Source organism: Oncorhynchus keta, chromosome 22 (assembly GCF_023373465.1).
Source record: "Oncorhynchus keta strain PuntledgeMale-10-30-2019 chromosome 22, Oket_V2, whole genome shotgun sequence".
NCBI lineage: Eukaryota > Metazoa > Chordata > Actinopteri > Salmoniformes > Salmonidae > Oncorhynchus > Oncorhynchus keta.
In genome coordinates this window covers 52426698-52449197 of record NC_068442.1, presented here as the reverse complement: position 1 = coordinate 52449197, position 22500 = coordinate 52426698, and the positions used below count along the sequence as shown (strand labels likewise).

Below are 22500 nucleotides of genomic sequence, written 5' to 3'. Positions count from 1 at the left end.
CGTCATCATCAAGAAGGATGTCAAGCCACTATCAAATCCTTCTTGGTGTGATCTGTGTAGCCTAGATCAAGCCCTGTTGTGATCTGTGTAGCCTAGATCAAGCCCTGGTGTGATCTGTGTAGCTTAGATCAAGCCCTGGGTGATCTGTGTAGCCTAGATCAAGCCCTGGTGTGATCTGTGTAGGCTAGATCAAGCTCTGATGTGATCTGTGTAGCCTAGATCAAGCCCTGGTGTGATCGGTGTAGCCTAGATCAAGCTCTGATGTGATCTGTGTAGCCTAGATCAAGCCCTGGTTGTGATCTGTGTAGCCTAGATCAAGCCTGATGTGATCTGTGTAGCCTAGATCAAGCCCTGGTGTGATCGGTGTAGCCTAGATCAAGCCCTGGTGTGATCTATGTAGCCTAGATCAAGCCCTGGTGTGATCGGTGTAGCCTAGATCAAGCCTGATGTGATCTGTGTAGCCTAGATCAAGCTCAGATGTGATCTGTGTAGCCTAGATCAAGCCTGATGTGATCTGTGTAGCCTAGATCAAGCCCTGATGTGAAAGTAAGAAACAGTTTAAGGTAAATGCTCACAAGACAAGTAATTTCTGATGAGATTCAAAAGTATGAGAATGATAAAGACAAGAATGAAAGCCCCAAAATGTCTACCAATTTCTTTAGATATTTGTTCCATCTTTGGCTTATGATAGTTAAAGAAGAAGCCTTATTCACGAAAATAACAGTGTGGCTGGTAATTACCAATGATTACATTTCTCCCTGAGAACCGAGGCAAGGAGTGCTGTCTGACGCAGCTAGATTAACGTGAGCTGGAGTGCTAACAGCTATAATTTTCAGGGAGTGCCTCTAATTGTGTAATTCATGAAAAGGCAGTTTGGCTTCGAGGGAGCTGGTAGGGAGCTGGAAAGGTGCTGGTAGGGAGCTGGTAGGGAGCTGGTAGGGAGATGGTAGGGAGCTGGTGGGAGATTCTAGTGAGCTGGTAGGGAGCTGATAGGGAGCTGGAAAGGAGCTGGAAAGGATCTGGTAGGGAAATGGTAGGGAAGGGAGCTGGTAGGGAGATGATAGGGAGCTGGTAGGGAGCTGGTACGGAGCTTCTAGGGAGCTGGTAGGGAGCTGGTAGGGAGCTTGTAGGGAGATGGTAGGGAGCTTGTAGGGAGATGGTAGGGAGATGGTAGGGAGCTTCTAGGGAGCTGGTAGGGAGCTGGTAAGGAGCTGTTAGGGAACTGTTAGGGAGCTGTTAGGGAGCTTGTAGGGAGCTTCTATGGAGCTGGTAGCGAGCTGGTAGGGAGCTTTAGGGAGATGGTAGGGAGCTGGTAGGGATCTGGTAGGAAGCTGGTAGGGTGATGGTAGGGAACTTCTACGGAGCTGGTATGGAGGTGGTAGGGATCTGTTAGGGAATTGTTAGGGAGCTGGTAGGGAGCTTTGAGTGAGCTGGTAGGGAGAGCTGGTAGGGAGCTTCTAGGGAGCTGGTAGGGAGCTGGTAGGGAGCTGGTAGAGAGCTGGTAGGGAGCTGGTAGGGAGCTTCTAGGGAGCTTCTTAGTAACTGGTATGGAGGTGGTAGGGAGCTGGTAGGGAGATTCTTGGGAGATTCTTAGGAGCTGGTATGGAGCTGGTAGGGAGCTGTTAGGAAGCTGGTAGGGAGATGGTAGGGAGCTGGTAGGGAGCTTCCAGGAGCTGGTAGGGAGATTTTAGGGAGCTGGTAGGGAGCTTTTAGGGAGATGGTAGGGAGCTTCTAAGGAGCTGGTATGGAGGTGGTAGGGAGCTAGTAGGGAGCTGGTACTGAAGCTGGAAAGGAGCTGGAAGGAGCTTTTAGGGAGATGGTAGGGAGCTTCTAAGGACCTGGTAGGGAGCTGGTAGGGAGCTGAAAGGAGCTGGTAGGGAGCTGGTAGGGAGCTGGTAGGGAGATGGTAGGGTGCTGGTACGGAGCTGGTAGGGAGCTGGTAGGGAGCTTCTTATGAGCTGGTATGGAGCTGTTAGGGAGCTGGTAGGGAGATGGTAGGGAGCTGGTAGGGAGCTTCTAGGGAGCTGTTAGGAACTGTTAGGGAGCTGGTAGGGAGCTTGTAGGGAGCTTTTAGGGAGCTGGTAGGGAGCTTTTAGGGAGATGGTAGGGAGCTTCGGAGGACCTGGTAGGGAGCTGGTAGGGAGCTGGTAGGGAGCTTCTAGGGAGGTGGTAGGCAGCTTCTGGGGAGCTGGTAGGGAGCTTCTAGGGAGCTGTTAGGGAGCTTCTAGGGAGCTGGTAGGGAGCTTCTAGGGAGCTGGTATGGAGCTGGTAGGGAGCTTCGAGGGAGCTTCTTAGGAGCTGGTATGTAGGTGGTAGGAAGTTGGTAGGGAGCTTCTAGGGAGCTTCTTAGGAGTTGGTATGGAGGTGGTAGGGAGCAGTTAGGGAGATGTTAGGGACTGGTAGGGAGCTTCTAGGGAGCTGTTAGGGAACTGTTAGGTAGCTGGTAGGGAGCTTGTACAGAGCTTCTAGGGAGCTGGTAGGGAACTTTTAGGGAGCTGGTAGGGAGCTTTTAGGGAGATGGTAGGGAGCTTCCAAGGACCTGGTAGGGAGCTTGTACAGAGCTTCTAGGGAGCTGGTAGGGAGCTTTTAGGGAGATGGTACGGATCTGGTAGGGAGCTGGTAGGGAGCTGGTAGGGAGCTTTTAGGGAGATGGTAGGGATCTGGTAGGGAGATGGTAGGGATCTGGTAGGGAGCTGGTAGGGAGCTGGTACGGATCTGGTAGGGAGCTTTTAGGGAGATGGTACGGCTCTGGTAGGGAGCTTCTAGGGAGATGGTACGGCTCTGGTAGGGAGCTTTTAGGGATCTGGTAGGGAGCTTTTAGGGAGATGGTAGGGATCTGGTAGGGAGATGGTAGGGATCTGGTAGGGAGCTGGTAGGGAGCTGGTACGGAGCAGGTAGGGATCTGGTAGGGAGCTTTTAGGGAGATGGTAGGGAGCTGTTGGGAGCTGGTGAAGCAGGTAGGGATCTGGTAGGGAGCTGGTAGGGAGCTGGTAGGGAGCTGGTACGGAGCAGGTAGGGATCTGGTAGGGAGCTTTTAGGGAGATGGTAGGGAGCTGTTGGGAGCTGGTACGAAGCAGGTAGGGATCTGGTAGGGAGCTGGTAGGGAGCTGGTAGTGTCTACCTCAGAGCTCATAGGAACTAAGTCTAAAGGGGTATTCACACCCAAATGGTTTGGTGCGTTTTTTTCTGAACTAATTTACCCACTTAGATGGGTTCGCTTGGACTGGTGTGAAGTCTATCCACACTAAACAACACATGTGGTTTGCTCTAAAAGGGTGGTGGTCTCAGTCTGATTCGATTCGGTGATCGAACACAGGTTGCATCGTAACTTGATATCTCTGATTATGTGAACGTAGCAGCAGGTGCTTCATGATAATCCAGCCTGGTCAGCCCATAATCATAGATGGATTTAACTTCAGCATTTTTTTGTCCAATAAACAAATTACTTGCATGGACACATTGTTTAGTTGAGGATATTTTGGGGGATTTTACATTTGGCAACGTGAAACCAACCGGACCAAATTTATGGGATTGGAAACTATGTGTGAAAGATCCTGAAAGAGCTGAGGCAAGGACTACTGTCTGAAGTAGTTAACAGCTAGCATGCTGTCTGAAGCTAACACCTAGCATGCTGTCTGAAGCTAACAGCTAGCATGCTGTCTGAAGCTTACAGCTAGCATGCTGTCTGAAGCTAACAGCTAGCATGCTGTCTGAAGTCTAACAGCTAGCATGCTGTCTGAAGCTAACACCTAGCATGCTGTCTGAATCTAACAGCTAGCATGCTGTCTGAAGCTAACACCTAGCATGCTGTCTGAAGCTTACAGCTAGCATGCTGTCTGAAGCTAACAGCTAGCATTTAAGCGCTATAGTTTTAAGTCAGGGAGGGACTTGTATAATTATAGTCAGGGAGGAACATATATGGTTATAGTCAGGGAGGGACTTATATGGTTATAGTCAGGGAGGGTCTTATATAGTTATAGTCAGGGAGGGTCTTATATAGTTATAGTCAGGGAGGGTCTTATATAGTTATAGTCAGGGAGGGTCTTATATAGTTATAGTCAGGGAGGGTCTTATATAGTTATAGTCAGGGAGGGTCTTATATAGTTATAGTCAGGGAGGGTCTTATATAGTTATAAGGAGGGTCTTATATGGTCATTTGTAAGTCGCTTATATAGTTATCAGGGAGTCTATGGATAAGAGCGTCTGCTAAATGACTTAAATGTAAATGTAAATAAGGGAGGGTCTTATATAGTTATAAGGGAGGGACTTATATAGTTATAGTCAGGGAGGGTCTTATATAGTTATAGTCAGGGAGGGTCTTATATAGTTATAGTCAGGGAGGGACTTATATAGTTATAGTCAGGGAGGGTCTTATATAGTTATAGTCAGGGAGGGTCTTATATAGTTATAAGGGAGGGTCTTATATAGTTATAAGGGAGGGACTTATATAGTTATAGTCAGCGAGGGACTTATATATTTATAAGGGAGGGACTTATATAGTTATAAGGGAGGGACTTATATAGTTATAAGGGAGGGACTTATATAGTTATAAGGGAGGGTCTTATATAGTTATAGTCAGGGAGGGTCTTATATAGTTATAGTCAGGGAGGGACTTATATAGTTATAGTCAGGGAGGGACTTATATAGTTATAAGGGAGGGTCTTATATAGTTATAGTCAGGGAGTCTTATATAGTTATAGTCAGGGAGGGACTTATATAGTTATAAGGGAGGGACTTATATAGTAATAAGGGAGGGACTTATATAGTTATAGTCAGGGAGGGACTTATATAGTTATAGTCAGGGAGGGTCTTATATAGTTATAAGGGAGGGTCTTATATAGTTATAGTTATAAGGGAGGGTCTTATTAGTTATAAGGAGGGTCTTATATAAGGGACTTATATAGGGAGGGTCTTATATAGTTATAGTCAGGGAGGGACTTATATAGTTATAAGGGAGGGACTTATATAGTTATAGTCAGGGAGGGACTTATATAGTTATAGTCAGGGAGGGTCTTATATAGTTATAGTCAGGGAGGGTCTTATATAGTTATAAGGGAGGGTCTTATATAGTTATAAGGGAGGGACTTATATAGTTATAGTCAGGGAGGGACTTATATAGTTATAAGGGAGGGTCTTATATAGTTATAGTCAGGGAGGGACTTATATAGTTATAGTCAGGGAGGGACTTATATAGTTATAGTCAGGGAGGGACTTATATAGTTATAGTCAGGGAGGGACTTATATAGTTATAAGGGAGGGTCTTATATAGTTATAGTCAGGGAGGGACTTATATAGTTATAAGGGAGGGTCTTATATAGTTATAGTCAGGGAGGGACTTATATAGTTATAGTCAGGGAGGGACTTATATAGTTATAGTCAGGGAGGGACTTATATAGTTATAAGGGAGGGTCTTATATAATTATAAGGCAGGGAGTGTCTCTGATGAAAGGGTGGTGTGGCAGGTAGTTAGCGCTGACATCTATCCCCCAGACCTGACAGAGACTAAGAGCTGAGGCCAGGGTGTGTGATTGGAGCAGAAAGGGTGGGGCAGAGGCTTTGTAGTCATGGGTAGAGTGACACTATAAGGGGACTGAACGAGAGGCAGGGGTCCTTGGGTAATTTAGTCTTGTTGATGATCTCTGTATTGGATGGACATTAACGTATTCTCACGCTACAGCTACAGACGAGGTTCTCTTGCCCCTCTGCAAAATACTGGACTGCCCTTCCAGACGAGGTTCTGTTGCCCCTCTGCAAAATACTGGACTGCCCTTCCAGACCATTCTTTTGCACCTCTATAAAATACTGGACTTCCCTCCAGACGAGGTTCTGTTGCCCCTCTGCAAAATACTGGACTGCCCTCCCAGAAGAGGTTCTCTTGCCCCTCTGCAAAATACTGGACTTCCCTCCAGACGAGGTTCTGTTGCCCCTCTGCAAAATACTGGACTGCCCTCCCAGACAAAGTTCTCTTGCCCCTCTGCAAAATACTGGACTGCCCTCCCAGACGATTCTTTTGCCCCTCTATAAAATACTGGACTTCCCTCCAGACGAGGTTCTGTTGCCCCTCTGCAAAATACTGGACTGCCCTCCCAGACGAGGTTCTGTTGCCCCTCTGCAAAATACTGGACTTCCCTCCAGACGAGGTTCTGTTGCCCCTCTGCAAAATACTGGACTGCCCTCCCAGACGATTCTTTTGCCCCTCTATAAAATACTGGACTTCCCTCCAGACGAGGTTCTGTTGCCCCTCTGCAAAATACTGGACTGCCCTCCCAGACGAGGTTCTCTTGCCCCTCTGCAAAATACTGGACTTCCCTCCAGACGAGGTTCTGTTGCCCCTCTGCAAAATACTGGACTGCCCTCCCAGACGAAGTTCTCTTGCCCCTCTGCAAAATACTGGACTGCCCTCCCAGACGAGGTTCTGTTGCCCCTCTGCAAAATACTGGACTGCCCTCCCAGACAAGGTTCTCTTGCCCCTCTGCAAAATACTGGACTTCCCTCCAGACGAGGTTCTGTTGCCCCTATGCAAAATACTGGACTTCCCTCCAGACAAGGTTCTCTTGCCCCTCTGCAAAATACTGGACTTCCCTCCCAGACACCATGAAAATATAAACTTGTAAAAGCAAAGATAGGTCAACGTGGAGGTGTGTAATTTGGTTGCCTAACAACGTCAGAACCTCTATTCAGTGATAATATTGTTGTTAACTCCTCATTTCCTGTGGTGTGTACGTGTGTGTGTTCGTTTTGCATTTTGTAGGTGTTGTGTGTGCTTGTGTGCATGTGCGTGCACAAGTTAGTTTGCGTGTTCTCTTGGGGCAGCAGAGCAAGACCCAGAGTGTCTCAGTGTGAAAGAGCTAGTTTCCATCCCCCAGCATGCTCCTGAAACCTCACCAACCTTCCCACTACACTGAATAACGGAGAGCGGTCATAAAAGGGATCCAGGCCTTCGCTGGAGCCGCCTCGGCACAGCTCTCCCTCATCATCATCATCATCATCATCATCATCATCGAGCTCCGAGAACGGGTCGTCCAAAAAGATATCATCGTCCAGATCCCCCAAAGCCTCCAACTCCTCCTCCCCTCCTCGCCCCTCCGGCCGAGTGTCGGCCAGCTCAGTTAGCTCGGAGGTGGAGAGGGTGGGAGAAGGAGTGGGGGAGGGAGTGGGATCACTCATGCTCTCGCTCATGCACACGTTGAAAAGGGGGTTGCTGGTAGGGGGCGGGGGTGCAGCCAGAAACATGGGATGTAAGTTAGATAGTGGCCTACAACAGGACAGGTAGAAAAACACTGGTAGGTTAAATCTATTTGGAGGAATAGGCAGGGGACAGGTAGAAAAACACTGGTAGGTTAAATCTATTTGGAGGAATAGGCAGAGGACAGGTAGAAAAACACTGGTAGGTTAAATCTATTTGGAGGAATAGGCAGGGGACAGGTAGAAAAACACTGGTAGGTTAAATCTATTTGGAGGAATAGGCAGAGGACAGGTAGAAAAACACTGGTAGGTTAAATCTATTTGGAGGAATAGGCAGGGGACAGGTAGAAAAACACTGGTAGGTTAAATCTATTTGGAGGAATAGGCAGGGGACAGGTAGAAAAACACTGGTAGGTTAAATCTATTTGGAGGAATAGGCAGGGGACAGGTAGAAAAACACTGGTAGGTTAAATCTATTTGGAGGAATAGGCAGGAGACAGGTAGAAAACACTGGTAGGTTAAATCTATTTGGAGGAATAGGCAGAGGACAGGTAGAAAAACACTGGTAGGTTAAATCTATTTGGAGGAATAGGCAGGAGACAGGTAGAAAACACTGGTAGGTTAAATCTATTTGGAGGAATAGGCAGAGGACAGGTAGAAAAACACTGGTAGGTTAAATCTATTTGGAGGAATAGGCAGGGGACAGGTAGAAAAACACTGGTAGGTTAAATGTATTTGGAGGAATACAATTCCGCCACAGTGTGCCCTTAATGAGCCATGGCCCCTTCAGGTTCACATGGAAGACTGCTGGTTTATCTACTGAAGTTATCTATCAATGACTACTGCAGGAGAGTTTCAAATCAAATCTAATCAAATTGCATTTGTCTCATGCGCTGAATACAACAGGTGTAGAACTTACCGTGAAATGCTTACTTACAAGCCCTTAAACAACAATGCAGTTCAAAGAAATATAGTTTAAATGAACCAAAAGCAAAAAAAAGAAAAATGTTTCAGTAACTAAATAAAATAACAATGTGGAGGCTATATACAGGGTATTACGGTACAGAGTCAATGTGGAGCCTATATACAGGGTATTACGGTACAGAGTCAATGTGGAGGCTACATACAGGGTATTATGGTACAGAGTCAATGTGGAGCCTATATACAGGGTGTTACGGTACAGAGTCAATGTGGAGGCTATATACAGGGTATTACGGTACAGAGTCAATGTGGAGGCTATATACAGGGTATTACGGTACAGAGTCAATGTGGAGGCTACATACAAAGTATTATGGTACAGAGTCAATGTGGAGCCTATATACAGGGTGTTACGGTACAGAGTCAATGTGGAGGCTATATACAGGGTATTACGGTACAGAGTCAATGTGGAGGCTATATACAGGGTGTTACGGTACAGAGTCAATGTGGAGGCTATATACAGGGTGTTACGGTACAGAGTCAATGTGGAGGCTATATACAGGGTGTTACGGTACAGAGTCAATGTGGAGGCTATATACAGGGTATTACGGTACAGAGTCAATGTGGAGGTTATATACAGGGTATTATGGTACAGAGTCAATGTGGAGGCTAAATACAGGGTATTACGGTACAGAGTCAATGTGGAGGCTATATACAGGGGGTACCGGTACAGAGTCAATGTGGAGGCTATATACAGGGGATACTGGTACAGAGTCAATGTGGAGGCTATATACAGGGGATACCGGTACAGAGTCAATGTGGAGGCTATATACAGGGGGTACCGGTACAGAGTCAATGTGGAGGCTATATACAGGGGGTACCGGTACAGAGTCAATGTGGAGGCTATATACAGGGGATACCGGTACAGAGTCAATGTGGAGGCTATATACAGGGTGTTACGGTACAGAGTCAATGTGGAGGCTATATACAGGGGGTACCGGTACAGAGTCAATATGGAGGCTATATACAGGTGGTACCGGTACAGAGTCAATGTGGAGGCTATATACAAGGGGTACCAGTACAGAGTCAATGTGGAGGCAATATACAGGGGGTACCGGTACAGAGTCAATGTGGAGGCTATATACAGGGGGTACCGGTACAGAGTCAATGTGGAGGCTATATACAGGGGGTACCGGTACAGAGTCAATGTGGAGGCTATATACAGGGTGTTACGGTATAGAGTCAATGTGGAGGCTATATACAGGGGGTACCGGTACAGAGTCAATGTGGAGGCTATATACAGGGGATACCGGTACAGAGTCAATGTGGAGGCTATATACAGGGGATACCGGTACAGAGTCAATGTGGAGGCTATATACAGGGTGTTACGGTACAGAGTCAATGTGGAGGCTATATACAGGGGGTACCGGTACAGAGTCAATGTGGAGGCTATATACAGGGGGTACCGGTACAGAGTCAATGTGGAGACTATATACAGGGTGTTACGGTACAGAGTCAACGTGGAGGCTATATACAAGGTGTTACATACAGAGACAATGTGGAAGCTATATACAGGGTGTTACGGTGCAGAGTCAATGTGGAGGCTATATACAGGGGGTACCGGTACAGAGTCAATGTGGAGGCTATATACAGGGTGTTACGGTACAGAGTCAATGTGGAGGCTATATACAAGGTGTTACATACAGAGTCAATGTGGAGGCTATATACAGGGTGTTACGGTACAGAGTCAATGTGGAGGCTATATACAGGGGGTACCGGTACAGAGTCAATGTGGAGGATATATACAGGGGGTACCGGTACAGAGTCAATGTGGAGGCTATATACAGGGGGTACCGGTACAGAGTCAATGTGGAGGCTATATACAGGGTGTTACGGTACAGAGTCAATGTGGAGGCTATATACAGGGGGTACCGGTACAGAGTCAATGTGGAGGCTATATACAGGGGGTACCGGTACAGAGTCAATGTGGAGGCTATATACAGGGTGTTACGGTACAGAGTCAATGTGGAGGCTATATACAGGGTGTTACGGTACAGAGTCAATGTGGAGGCTATATACAGGGTGTTACGGTACAGAGTCAATGTGGAGGCTATATACAGGGGGTACCGGTACAGAGTCAATGTGGAGGCTATATACAGGGTGTTACGGTACAGAGTCAATGTGGAGGCTATATACAGGGGTTACGGTACAGAGTCAATGTGGAGGCTATATACAGGGTGTTACGGTACAGAGTCAATGTGGAGGCTATATACAGGGGGTACCGGTACAGAGTCAATGTGGAGGCTATATACAGGGGGTACCGGTACAGAGTCAATGTGGAGGCTATATACAGGGTGTTACGGTACAGAGTCAATGTGGAGGCTATATACAGGGGATACCGGTACAGAGTCAATGTGGAGGCTATATACAGGGGGTACCAGTACAGAGTCAATGTGGAGGCTATATACAGGGGTACGGTACAGAGTCAATGTGGAGGCTATATACAGGGGTACCGGTACAGAGTCAATGTGGAGGCTATATACAGGGGTACCGGTACAGAGTCAATGTGGAGGCTATATACAGGGGGTACCGGTACAGAGTCAATGTGGAGGCTATATACAGGGGGTACCGGTACAGAGTCAATGTGGAGGCTATATACAGGGGATACCGGTACAGAGTCAATGTGGAGGCTATATACAGGGGTTACGGTACAGAGTCAATGTGGAGGCTATATACAGGGGATACCGGTACAGAGTCAATGTGGAGGCTATATACAGGGGATACCGGTACAGAGTCAATGTGGAGGCTATATACAGGGGATACCGGTACAGAGTCAATGTGGAGGCTATATACAGGGGATAACGGTACAGAGTCAATGTGGAGGCTATATACAGGGGATACCGGTACAGAGTCAATGTGGAGGCTATATACAGGGGTACCGGTACAGAGTCAATGTGGAGGCTATATACAGGGTGTTACGGTACAGAGTCAATGTGGAGGCTATATACAGGGGTACGGTACAGAGTCAATGTGGAGGCTATATACAGGGGTACCGGTACAGAGTCAATGTGGAGGCTATATACAGGGTGTTACGGTACAGAGTCAATGTGGAGGCTATATACAGGGGATACCGGTACAGAGTCAATGTGGAGGCTATATACGGGGGTACGGTACAGAGTCAATGTGGAGGCTATATACAGGGGATACCGGTACAGAGTCAATGTGGAGGCTATATACAGGGGGTACCGGTACAGAGTCAATGTGGAGGCTATATACAGGGGTACCGGTACAGAGTCAATGTGGAGGCTATATACAGGGGTACCGGTACAGAGTCAATGTGGAGGCTATATACAGGGGTACCGGTACAGAGTCAATGTGGAGGCTATATACAGGGGGTACCGGTACAGAGTCAATGTGGAGGCTATATACAGGGGATACCGGTACAGAGTCAATGTGGAGGCTATATACAGGGATACCGGTACAGAGTCAATGTGGAGGCTATATACAGGGTGTTACGGTACAGAGTCAATGTGGAGGCTATATACAGGGGGTACCGGTACAGAGTCAATGTGGAGGCTATATACAGGGGATACCGGTACAGAGTCAATGTGGAGGCTATATACAGGGGATACCGGTACAGAGTCAATGTGGAGGCTATATACAGGGTGTTACGGTACAGAGTCAATGTGGAGGCTATATACAGGGTGTTACGGTACAGAGTCAATGTGGAGGCTATATACAGGGGATACCGGTACAGAGTCAATGTGGAGGCTATATACAGGGGATACCGGTACAGAGTCAATGTGGAGGCTATATACAGGGGATACCGGTACAGAGTCAATGTGGAGGCTATATACAGGGGGTACCGGTACAGAGTCAATGTGGAGGCTATATACAGGGTATTACGGTACAGAGTCAATGTGGAGGTTATATACAGGGTGTTACGGTACAGAGTCAATGTGGAGGCTATATACAGGGGGTACCGGTACAGAGTCAATGTGGAGGCTATATACAGGGGTACCGGTACAGAGTCAATGTGGAGGCTATATACAGGGGGTACCGGTACAGAGTCAATGTGGAGGCTATATACAGGGTGTTACAGTACAGAGTCAATGTGGAGGCTATATACAGGGGGTACCGGTACAGAGTCAATGTGGAGGCTATATACAGGGGGTACCGGTACAGAGTCAATGTGGAGGCTATATACAGGGGGTACCGGTACAGAGTCAATGTGGAGGCTATATACAGGGGATACCGGTACAGAGTCAATGTGGAGGCTATATACAGGGTGTTACGGTACAGAGTCAATGTGGAGGCTATATACAGGGGATACCGGTACAGAGTCAATGTGGAGGCTATATACAGTGGATACCGGTACAGAGTCAATGTGGAGGCTATATACAGGGGGTACCGGTACAGAGTCAATGTGGAGGCTATATACAGGGGATACCGGTACAGAGTCAATGTGGTGGCTATATACAGGGGGTACCGGTACAGAGTCAATGTGGAGGCTATATACAGGGGGTACCGGTACAGAGTCAATGTGGAGGCTATATACAGGAGGTACCGGTACAGAGTCAATGTGGAGACTATATACAGTGGGTACCGGTACAGAGTCAATGTGGACGCTATATACAGGGGTACCGGTACAGAGTCAATGTGGAGGCTATATACAGGGGATACCAGTACAGAGTCAATGTGGAGGCTATATACAGGGGATACCGGTACAGAGTCAATGTGGAGGCTATATACAGGGTGTTACGGTACAGAGTCAATGTGGAGGCTATATACAGGGGTACCGGGACAGAGTCAATGTGGAGGCTATATACAGGGGATACGGTACAGAGTCAATGTGGAGGCTATATACAGGGGGTACCGGTACAGAGTCAATGTGGAGGCTATATACAGGGATACCGGTACAGAGTCAATGTGGAGGCTATATACAGGGTGTTACGGTACAGAGTCAATGTGGAGGCTATATACAGGGTGTTACGGTACAGAGTCAATGTGGAGGCTATATACAGGGGATACCGGTACAGAGTCAATGTGGAGGCTATATACAGGGATACCGGTACAGAGTCAATGTGGAGGCTATATACAGGGGATACCGGTACAGAGTCAATGTGGAGGCTATATACAGGGGTACCGGTACAGAGTCAATGTGGAGGCTATATACAGGGTATTACGGTACAGAGTCAATGTGGAGGTTATATACAGGGTATTACGGTACAGAGTCAATGTGGAGGCTATATACAGGGTATCACGGTACAGAGTCAATGTGGAGGCTATATACAGGGGTACCGGTACAGAGTCAATGTGGAGGCTATATACAGGGGTTACCGGTATCAGAGTCAATGTGGAGGCTATATACAGGGGTACCGGTACAGAGTCAATGTGGAGGCTATATACAGGGGTACCGGTACAGAGTCAATGTGGAGGCTATATACAGGGGTACCGGTACAGAGTCAATGTGGAGGCTATATACAGGGGTACCGGTACAGAGTCAATGTGGAGGCTATATACAGGGTGTTACGGTACAGAGTCAATGTGGAGGCTATATACAGGGGGTACCGGTACAGAGTCAATGTGGAGGCTATATACAGGGGATACCAGTACAGAGTCAATGTGGTGGCTATATACAGGGGGTACCGGTACAGAGTCAATGTGGAGGCTATATACAGGGTATTACGGTACAGAGTCAATGTGGAGGCTATATACAGGGGGTATTACGGTACAGAGTCAATGTGGAGGCTATATACAGGGGTATACGGTACAGAGTCAATGTGGAGGCTATATACAGGGGTACCGGTACAGAGTCAATGTGGAGGCTATATACAGGGGTTACCGGTATCAGAGTCAATGTGGAGGCTATATACAGGGGTACCGGTACAGAGTCAATGTGGAGGCTATATACAGGGGTACCGGTACAGAGTCAATGTGGAGGCTATATACAGGGGTACCGGTACAGAGTCAATGTGGAGGCTATATACAGGGGGTACCGGTACAGAGTCAATGTGGAGGCTATATACAGGGGTACCGGTACAGAGTCAATGTGGAGGCTATATACAGGGGTACCGGTACAGAGTCAATGTGGAGGCTATATACAGGGGTACCGGTACAGAGTCAATGTGGAGGCTATATACAGGGGTACCGGTACAGAGTCAATGTGGAGGCTATATACAGGGGATACCGGTACAGAGTCAATGTGGAGGCTATATACAGGGGATACCGGTACAGAGTCAATGTGGAGGCTATATACAGGGTGTTACGGTACAGAGTCAATGTGGAGGCTATATACAGGGGTACCGGTACAGAGTCAATGTGGAGGCTATATACAGGGATACCGGTACAGAGTCAATGTGGAGGCTATATACAGGGGTACCGGTACAGAGTCAATGTGGAGGCTATATACAGGGATACCGGTACAGAGTCAATGTGGAGGCTATATACAGGGTGTTACGGTACAGAGTCAATGTGGAGGCTATATACAGGGGATACCGGTACAGAGTCAATGTGGAGGCTATATACAGGGGATACGGTACAGAGTCAATGTGGAGGCTATATACAGGGATACCGGTACAGAGTCAATGTGGAGGCTATATACAGGGGTACCGGTACAGAGTCAATGTGGAGGCTATATACAGGGTATTACGGTACAGAGTCAATGTGGAGGTTATATACAGGGTATTACGGTACAGAGTCAATGTGGAGGCTATATACAGGGTATCACGGTACAGAGTCAATGTGGAGGCTATATACAGGGGTACCGGTACAGAGTCAATGTGGAGGCTATATACAGGGGTTACCGGTACAGAGTCAATGTGGAGGCTATATACAGGGGGTACCGGTACAGAGTCAATGTGGAGGATATATACAAGGGGGTACCGGTACAGAGTCAATGTGGAGGCTATATACAGGGGTACCGGTACAGAGTCAATGTGGAGGCTATATACAGGGGATACCGGTACAGAGTCAATGTGGAGGCTATATACAGGGTGTTACATACAGAGTCAATGTGGAGGCTATATACAGGGGTACCGGTACAGAGTCAATGTGGAGGCTATATACAGGGGATACCAGTACAGAGTCAATGTGGTGGCTATATACAGGGGGTACCGGTACAGAGTCAATGTGGAGGCTATATACAGGGGATACCGGTACAGAGTCAATGTGGAGGCTATATACAGGGGTACCGGTACAGAGTCAATGTGGAGGCTATATACAGGGGTACCGGTACAGAGTCAATGTGGAGGCTATATACAGGGGTACCGGTACAGAGTCAATGTGGAGACTATATACAGTGGGTACCGGTACAGAGTCTATGTGGAGGCTATATACAGGGGATACCGGTACAGAGTCAATGTGGAGGCTATATACAGGGATACCAGTACAGAGTCAATGTGGAGGCTATATACAGGGGATACGGTACAGAGTCAATGTGGAGGCTATATACAGGGTGTTACGGTACAGAGTCAATGTGGAGGCTATATACAGGGGGTACCGGGACAGAGTCAATGTGGAGGCTATATACAGGGGATACCGGTACAGAGTCAATGTGGAGGCTATATACAGGGGGTACCGGTACAGAGTCAATGTGGAGGCTATATACAGGGGATACCGGTACAGAGTCTATGTGGACGCTATATACAGGGGGTACCGGTACAGAGTCAATGTGGAGGCTATATACAGGGGATACCAGTACAGAGTCAATGTGGAGGCTATATACAGGGGATACCGGTACAGAGTCAATGTGGAGGCTATATACAGGGTGTTACGGTACAGAGTCAATGTGGAGGCTATATACAGGGGGTACCGGTACAGAGTCAATGTGGAGGCTATATACAGGGGATACCGGTACAGAGTCAATGTGGAGGCTATATACAGGGGGTACCGGTACAGAGTCAATGTGGAGGCTATATACAGGGGATACCGATACAGAGTCAATGTGGAGGCTATATACAGGGTGTTACGGTACAGAGTCAATGTGGAGGCTATATACAGGGTGTTACGGTACAGAGTCAATGTGGAGGCTATATACAGGGGATACCGGTACAGAGTCAATGTGGAGGCTATATACAGGGGATACCGGTACAGAGTCAATGTGGAGGCTATATACAGGGGGTACCGGTACAAAGTCAATGTGGAGGCTATATACAGGGTATTACGGTACAGAGTCAATGTGGAGGTTATATACAGGGTATTACGGTACAGAGTCAATGTGGAGGCTATATACAGGGTATCACGGTACAGAGTCAATGTGGAGGCTATATACAGGGGGTACCGGTACAGAGTCAATGTGGAGGCTATATACAGGGGTTACCGGTATCGAGTCAATGTGGAGGCTATATACAGGGGGTACCGGTACAGAGTCAATGTGGAGGATATATACAGGGGGTACCGGTACAGAGTCAATGTGGAGGCTATATACAGGGGGTACCGGTACAGAGTCAATGTGGAGGCTATATACAGGGGATACCGGTACAGAGTCAATGTGGAGGCTATATACAGGGTGTTACATACAGAGTCAATGTGGAGGCTATATACAGGGGGTACCGGTACAGAGTCAATGTGGAGGCTATATACAGGGGATACCAGTACAGAGTCAATGTGGTGGCTATATACAGGGGGTACCGGTACAGAGTCAATGTGGAGGCTATATACAGGGGATACCGGTACAGAGTCAATGTGGAGGCTATATACAGGGGGTACCGGTACAGAGTCAATGTGGAGGCTATATACAGGAGGTACCGGTACAGAGTCAATGTGGAGGCTATATACAGGGGGTACCGGTACAGAGTCAATGTGGAGACTATATACAGTGGGTACCGGTACAGAGTCTATGTGGACGCTATATACAGGGGGTACCGGTACAGAGTCAATGTGGAGGCTATATACAGGGGATACCAGTACAGAGTCAATGTGGAGGCTATATACAGGGGATACCGGTAGAGAGTCAATGTGGAGGCTATATACAGGGTGTTACGGTACAGAGTCAATGTGGAGGCTATATACAGGGGGTACCGGGACAGAGTCAATGTGGAGGCTATATACAGGGGATACCGGTACAGAGTCAATGTGGAGGCTATATACAGGGGGTACCGGTACAGAGTCAATGTGGAGGCTATATACAGGGGATACCGGTACAGAGTCAATGTGGAGGCTATATACAGGGTGTTACGGTACAGAGTCAATGTGGAAGCTATATACAGGGTGTTACGGTACAGAGTCAATGTGGAGGCTATATACAGGGGATACCGGTACAGAGTCAATGTGGAGGCTATATACAGGGGATACCGGTACAGAGTCAATGTGGAGGCTATATACAGGGGATACCGGTACAGAGTCAATGTGGAGGCTATATACAGGGGGTACCGGTACAGAGTCAATGTGGAGGCTATATACAGGGTATTACGGTACAGAGTCAATGTGGAGGTTATATACAGGGTGTTACGGTACAGAGTCAATGTGGAGGCTATATACAGGGGGTACCGGTACAGAGTCAATGTGGAGGCTATATACAGGGGGTACCGGTACAGAGTCTATGTGGACGCTATATACAGGGGGTACCGGTACAGAGTCAATGTGGAGGCTATATACAGGGTGTTACATACAGAGTCAATGTGGAGGCTATATACAGGGGGTACCGGTACAGAGTCAATGTGGAGGATATATACAGGGGGTACCGGTACAGAGTCAATGTGGAGGCTATATACAAGGGGTACCGGTACAGAGTCAATGTGGAGGCTATATACAGGGGATACCGGTACAGAGTCAATGTGGAGGCTATATACAGGGTGTTACGGTACAGAGTCAATGTGGAGGCTATATACAGGGGATACCGGTACAGAGTCAATGTGGAGGCTATATACAGTGGATACCGGTACAGAGTCAATGTGGAGGCTATATACAGGGGGTACCGGTACAGAGTCAATGTGGAGGCTATATACAGGGGATACCGGTACAGAGTCAATGTGGTGGCTATATACAGGGGGTACCGGTACAGAGTCAATGTGGAGGCTATATACAGGGGGTACCGGTACAGAGTCAATGTGGAGGCTATATACAGGAGGTACCGGTACAGAGTCAATGTGGAGACTATATACAGTGGGTACCGGTACAGAGTCTATGTGGACGCTATATACAGGGGGTACCGGTACAGAGTCAATGTGGAGGCTATATACAGGGGATACCAGTACAGAGTCAATGTGGAGGCTATATACAGGGGATACCGGTACAGAGTCAATGTGGAGGCTATATACAGGGTGTTACGGTACAGAGTCAATGTGGAGGCTATATACAGGGGGTACCGGGACAGAGTCAATGTGGAGGCTATATACAGGGGATACCGGTACAGAGTCAATGTGGAGGCTATATACAGGGGGTACCGGTACAGAGTCAATGTGGAGGCTATATACAGGGGATACCGGTACAGAGTCAATGTGGAGGCTATATACAGGGTGTTACGGTACAGAGTCAATGTGGAGGCTATATACAGGGTGTTACGGTACAGAGTCAATGTGGAGGCTATATACAGGGGATACCGGTACAGAGTCAATGTGGAGGCTATATACAGGGGATACCGGTACAGAGTCAATGTGGAGGCTATATACAGGGGATACCGGTACAGAGTCAATGTGGAGGCTATATACAGGGGGTACCGGTACAGAGTCAATGTGGAGGCTATATACAGGGTATTACGGTACAGAGTCAATGTGGAGGTTATATACAGGGTATTACGGTACAGAGTCAATGTGGAGGCTATATACAGGGTATCACGGTACAGAGTCAATGTGGAGGCTATATACAGGGGGTACCGGTACAGAGTCAATGTGGAGGCTATATACAGGGGTTACCGGTATCGAGTCAATGTGGAGGCTATATACAGGGGGTACCGGTACAGAGTCAATGGGGAGGCTATATACAGGGAGTACCGGTACAGAGTCAATGTGGAGGCTATATACAGGGGTACCGGTACAGAGTCAATGTGGAGGCTATATACAGGGGTACCCGTACAGAGTCAATGTGGAGGCTATATACAGGGGTACCGGTACAGAGTCAATGTGGAGGCTATATACAGGGGGTACCGGTACAGAGTCAATGTGGAGGCTTTATACAGGGGTACAGGTACAGAGTCAATGTGGAGGCTATATACAGGGTGTTATGGTACAGAGTCAATGTGGAGGCTATATACAGGGGTACCGGTACAGAGTCAATGTGGAGGCTATATACAGGGGTACCGGTACAGAGTCAATGTGGAGGCTATATACAGGGCTATATACCGGTACAGAGTCAATGTGGAGGCTATATACAGGGGTTATGGTACAGAGTCAATGTGGAGGCTATATACAGGGGTTATGGTACAGAGTCAATGTGGAGGCTATATACAGGGGTACCGGTACAGAGTCAATGTGGAGGCTATATACAGGGGTACCGGTACAGAGTCAATGTGGAGGCTATATACAGGGGTACCGGTACAGAGTCAATGTGGAGGCTATATACAGGGGTACCGGTACAGAGTCAATGTGGAGGCTATATACAGAGTAGGCTATATACAGGGGTACACAGAGTCAATGTGGAGGCTATATACAGGGGATACCGGTACAGAGTCAATGTGGAGGCTATATACAGGGGATACCGGTACAGAGTCAATGTGGAGGCTATATACAGGGGATACCGGTACACAGTCAATGTGGAGGCTATATACAGGGGGTACCGGTACAGAGTCAATGTGTAGGGGTACAGGTTAGTCCAGGTAATTTGTTCATGTAGGTAGGGGTGAAGTGACTATGCATAGACAATAAACAGCAAAGAGCAACAGTGCAAAAACAAAAAGGGGGAGGGGCAATGTAAATAGTTCAGGGGTCATTTGAGTAATTGTTCAGCAGTCTAATGGAATTTTCCACATTTTACCTTTATTTTTTAACTAGGCAAGTCACTTATTAAGAACAAATCCTTATTTACAATGACAGTCTACCCCGGCCAAACCCTAACCCGGAAGACGCTATGGGACTCCCAATCACAGCCGGTTGTGATACAGCCTGGAATCGAACCAGGGTCTCTAGTGACACCTCTAGCACTGAGGTTCAGTGCCTTAGACCACTGCGCCACCTGGGAGCTGTTAACAGAAGCTGTTAAGTAGGTGTTTGAACCTAGACTTGGCACTCTGTTTGTCGTATGATTGCAGACAGAACAGTCTATGACTTGGGTGACTGGAGTATTTGGCCATTTTTTGGGCCTTCCTCTGACACCGCCTAGTATATAGGTCCTGGATGGCAGGAAGCTTGGCCCCAGTGATGTACTGAGTTTTACGGACTATATTTCCCTGGTTCCTCCATGCCGCTCTATAGAACCATGGACTGAACCTGTTGGGGTTGATGTGAACCATGGACTGAACCTGTTGGGGTTGTTGTGAACCATGGACTGAACCTGTTGGGGTTGTTGTGAAGCATGGACTGAACCTGTTGGGGTTGATGTGAACCATGGACTGAACCTGTTGGGGGTTGTTGTGAACCATGGACTGAACCTGTTGGGGTTGATGTGAACCATGGACTGAACCTGTTGGGGTTGATGTGAACCATGGACTGAACCTGTTGGGGTTGTTGTGAACCATTGACTGAACCTGTTGGGGTTGTTGTGAACCATGGACTGAACCTGTTGGGGTTGTTGTGAACCATGGACTGAACCTGTTGGGGTTGTTGTGAAGCATGGACTGAACCTGTTGGGGTTGATGTGAACCATGGACTGAACCTGTTGGGGTTGATGTGAACCATGGACTGAACCTGTTGGGGTTGATGTGAACCATGGACTGAACCTGTTGGGGTTGATGTGAACCATGGACTGAACCTGTTGGGGTTGATGTGAACCATGGACTGAACCTGTTGGGGTTGTTGTGAACCATGGACTGAACCTGTTGGGGTTGTTGTGAAGCATGGACTGAACCTGTTGGGGTTGATGTGAACCATGGACTGAACCTGTTGGGGGTTGTTGTGAACCATGGACTGAACCTGTTGGGGTTGATGTGAACCATGGACTGAACCTGTTGGGGTTGATGTGAACCATGGACTGAACCTGTTGGGGTTGTTGTGAACCATGGACTGAACCTGTTGGGGTTGTTGTGAACCATGGACTGAACCTGTTGGGGTTGTTGTGAACCATGGACTGAACCTGTTGGGGTTGTTGTGAAGCATGGACTGAACCTGTTGGGGTTGATGTGAACCATGGACTGAACCTGTTGGGGTTGATGTGAACCATGGACTGAACCTGCTGGGGTTGATGTGAACCATGGACTGAACCTGTTGGGGTTGAGGTAAACTATGGACTGAACCTGTTGGGGTTGATGTGTGATGAGATCTTCACTAGTGTTGTGTTGTGGCTGTAGTGTTTTGGTAGTGGTACTGTTGTGGTAGTGGTAGTGTTGTGGTAGTGTTGTGGTAGTGTTGTGGTAGTGTTGTGGTAGTGTGGTAGTGTTGTGGTAATGTTGTGGTAGTGTTGTAGTGTTGTGGTAGTGTAGTGGTAGTGTAGTGGTAGTGTTGTGGCAGTGTTGTGGTAGTGTTGTGGTAGTGTTATGGTTGTTGTAGTGTAGTGGTAGTGTGGTGGTAGTGTTGTGGTAGTGTAGTGGTAGTGTTGTGGTTGTGGTAGTGTTGTGGTTGTGTAGTGTAGTGGTAGTGTTGTGGTAGTGTAGTGGTAGTGTTGTGGTTGTGGTAGTGTAGTGGTAGTGTTGTGGTAGTGTAGTGGTAGTGTAGTGGTAGTGTAGTGGTTGTGTTGTGGTAGTGTTGTGGTAGTGTAGTGGTAGTGTAGTGTTGTGGTAGTGTTGTGGTACTGTTGTGGTAGTGTTGTGGTAGTGTAGTGGCTGTAATGTTGTGGTAGTGTTGTGGTAGGGTTGTCTGTCTGACCATGCTTTGACCAGGTAGTCATGTACCTGCCGACCAGACGGAACCAGGGGAAGCGGTCGTAGAAGGGGTCTCCTCCAGTCATAACGTTCTCACAGTCTTCTATGGTGCTGTTGGGAACCTCTGCTGCTCTGTCATACATCTCTCTCATCAGGTCCAGACGCTGCCTGCAGGGGGCATCAGAGAGCAACACATGACAACATTAGAATAGAGCATAGAGGTAGAGAGAGAGAGGGAGAGAGAGAGAGAGAGAGAGAGAGAGAGAGAGAGAGAGAGAGAGAGAGAGAGAGAGAGAGAGGAGAGAGAGAGAGAGAGAGAGAGAGAGAGAGAGAGAGAGAGGGAGAGCAAGAGAGAGAGAGACACAGAGGGAGAGCAAGAAAGAGGAGACACAGAGAGAGGAGAGAGAGACAGACAGGGGAGAGAGAGACACAGAGAGAGGGGAGAGAGAGAGGGGGAGCGAGAGAGAGAGAGAGAGAGGGAATCGAGAGAAACAGAGAGAGAGAGAGAG

The 22500-nt window shown here is 47.8% G+C and overlaps 1 protein-coding gene across 27 annotated transcripts in view; it reads right to left on the bottom strand.

The window, feature by feature from the left end:
- The window catches only part of LOC118380532 (kinesin-like protein KIF1A), a 201121-nt gene that overhangs the window by 65033 nt on the left and 113588 nt on the right, over nucleotides 1–22500 (bottom strand). For 19 of the 27 annotated variants that reach the window (XM_052475533.1, XM_052475537.1, XM_052475543.1 and 16 more), the window contains 2 exons: nucleotides 22022–22159; nucleotides 6890–7201 (listed from right to left, as the gene is read on the bottom strand). In XM_052475533.1, coding sequence (XP_052331493.1) covers nucleotides 6890–7201; nucleotides 22022–22159 — 450 coding nt within the window. The remainder of the gene's footprint in view (nucleotides 1–6889; nucleotides 7202–22021; nucleotides 22160–22500) is intronic. The other 8 variants (XM_052475550.1, XM_052475551.1, XM_052475552.1 and 5 more) reach the window with 1 other exon arrangement.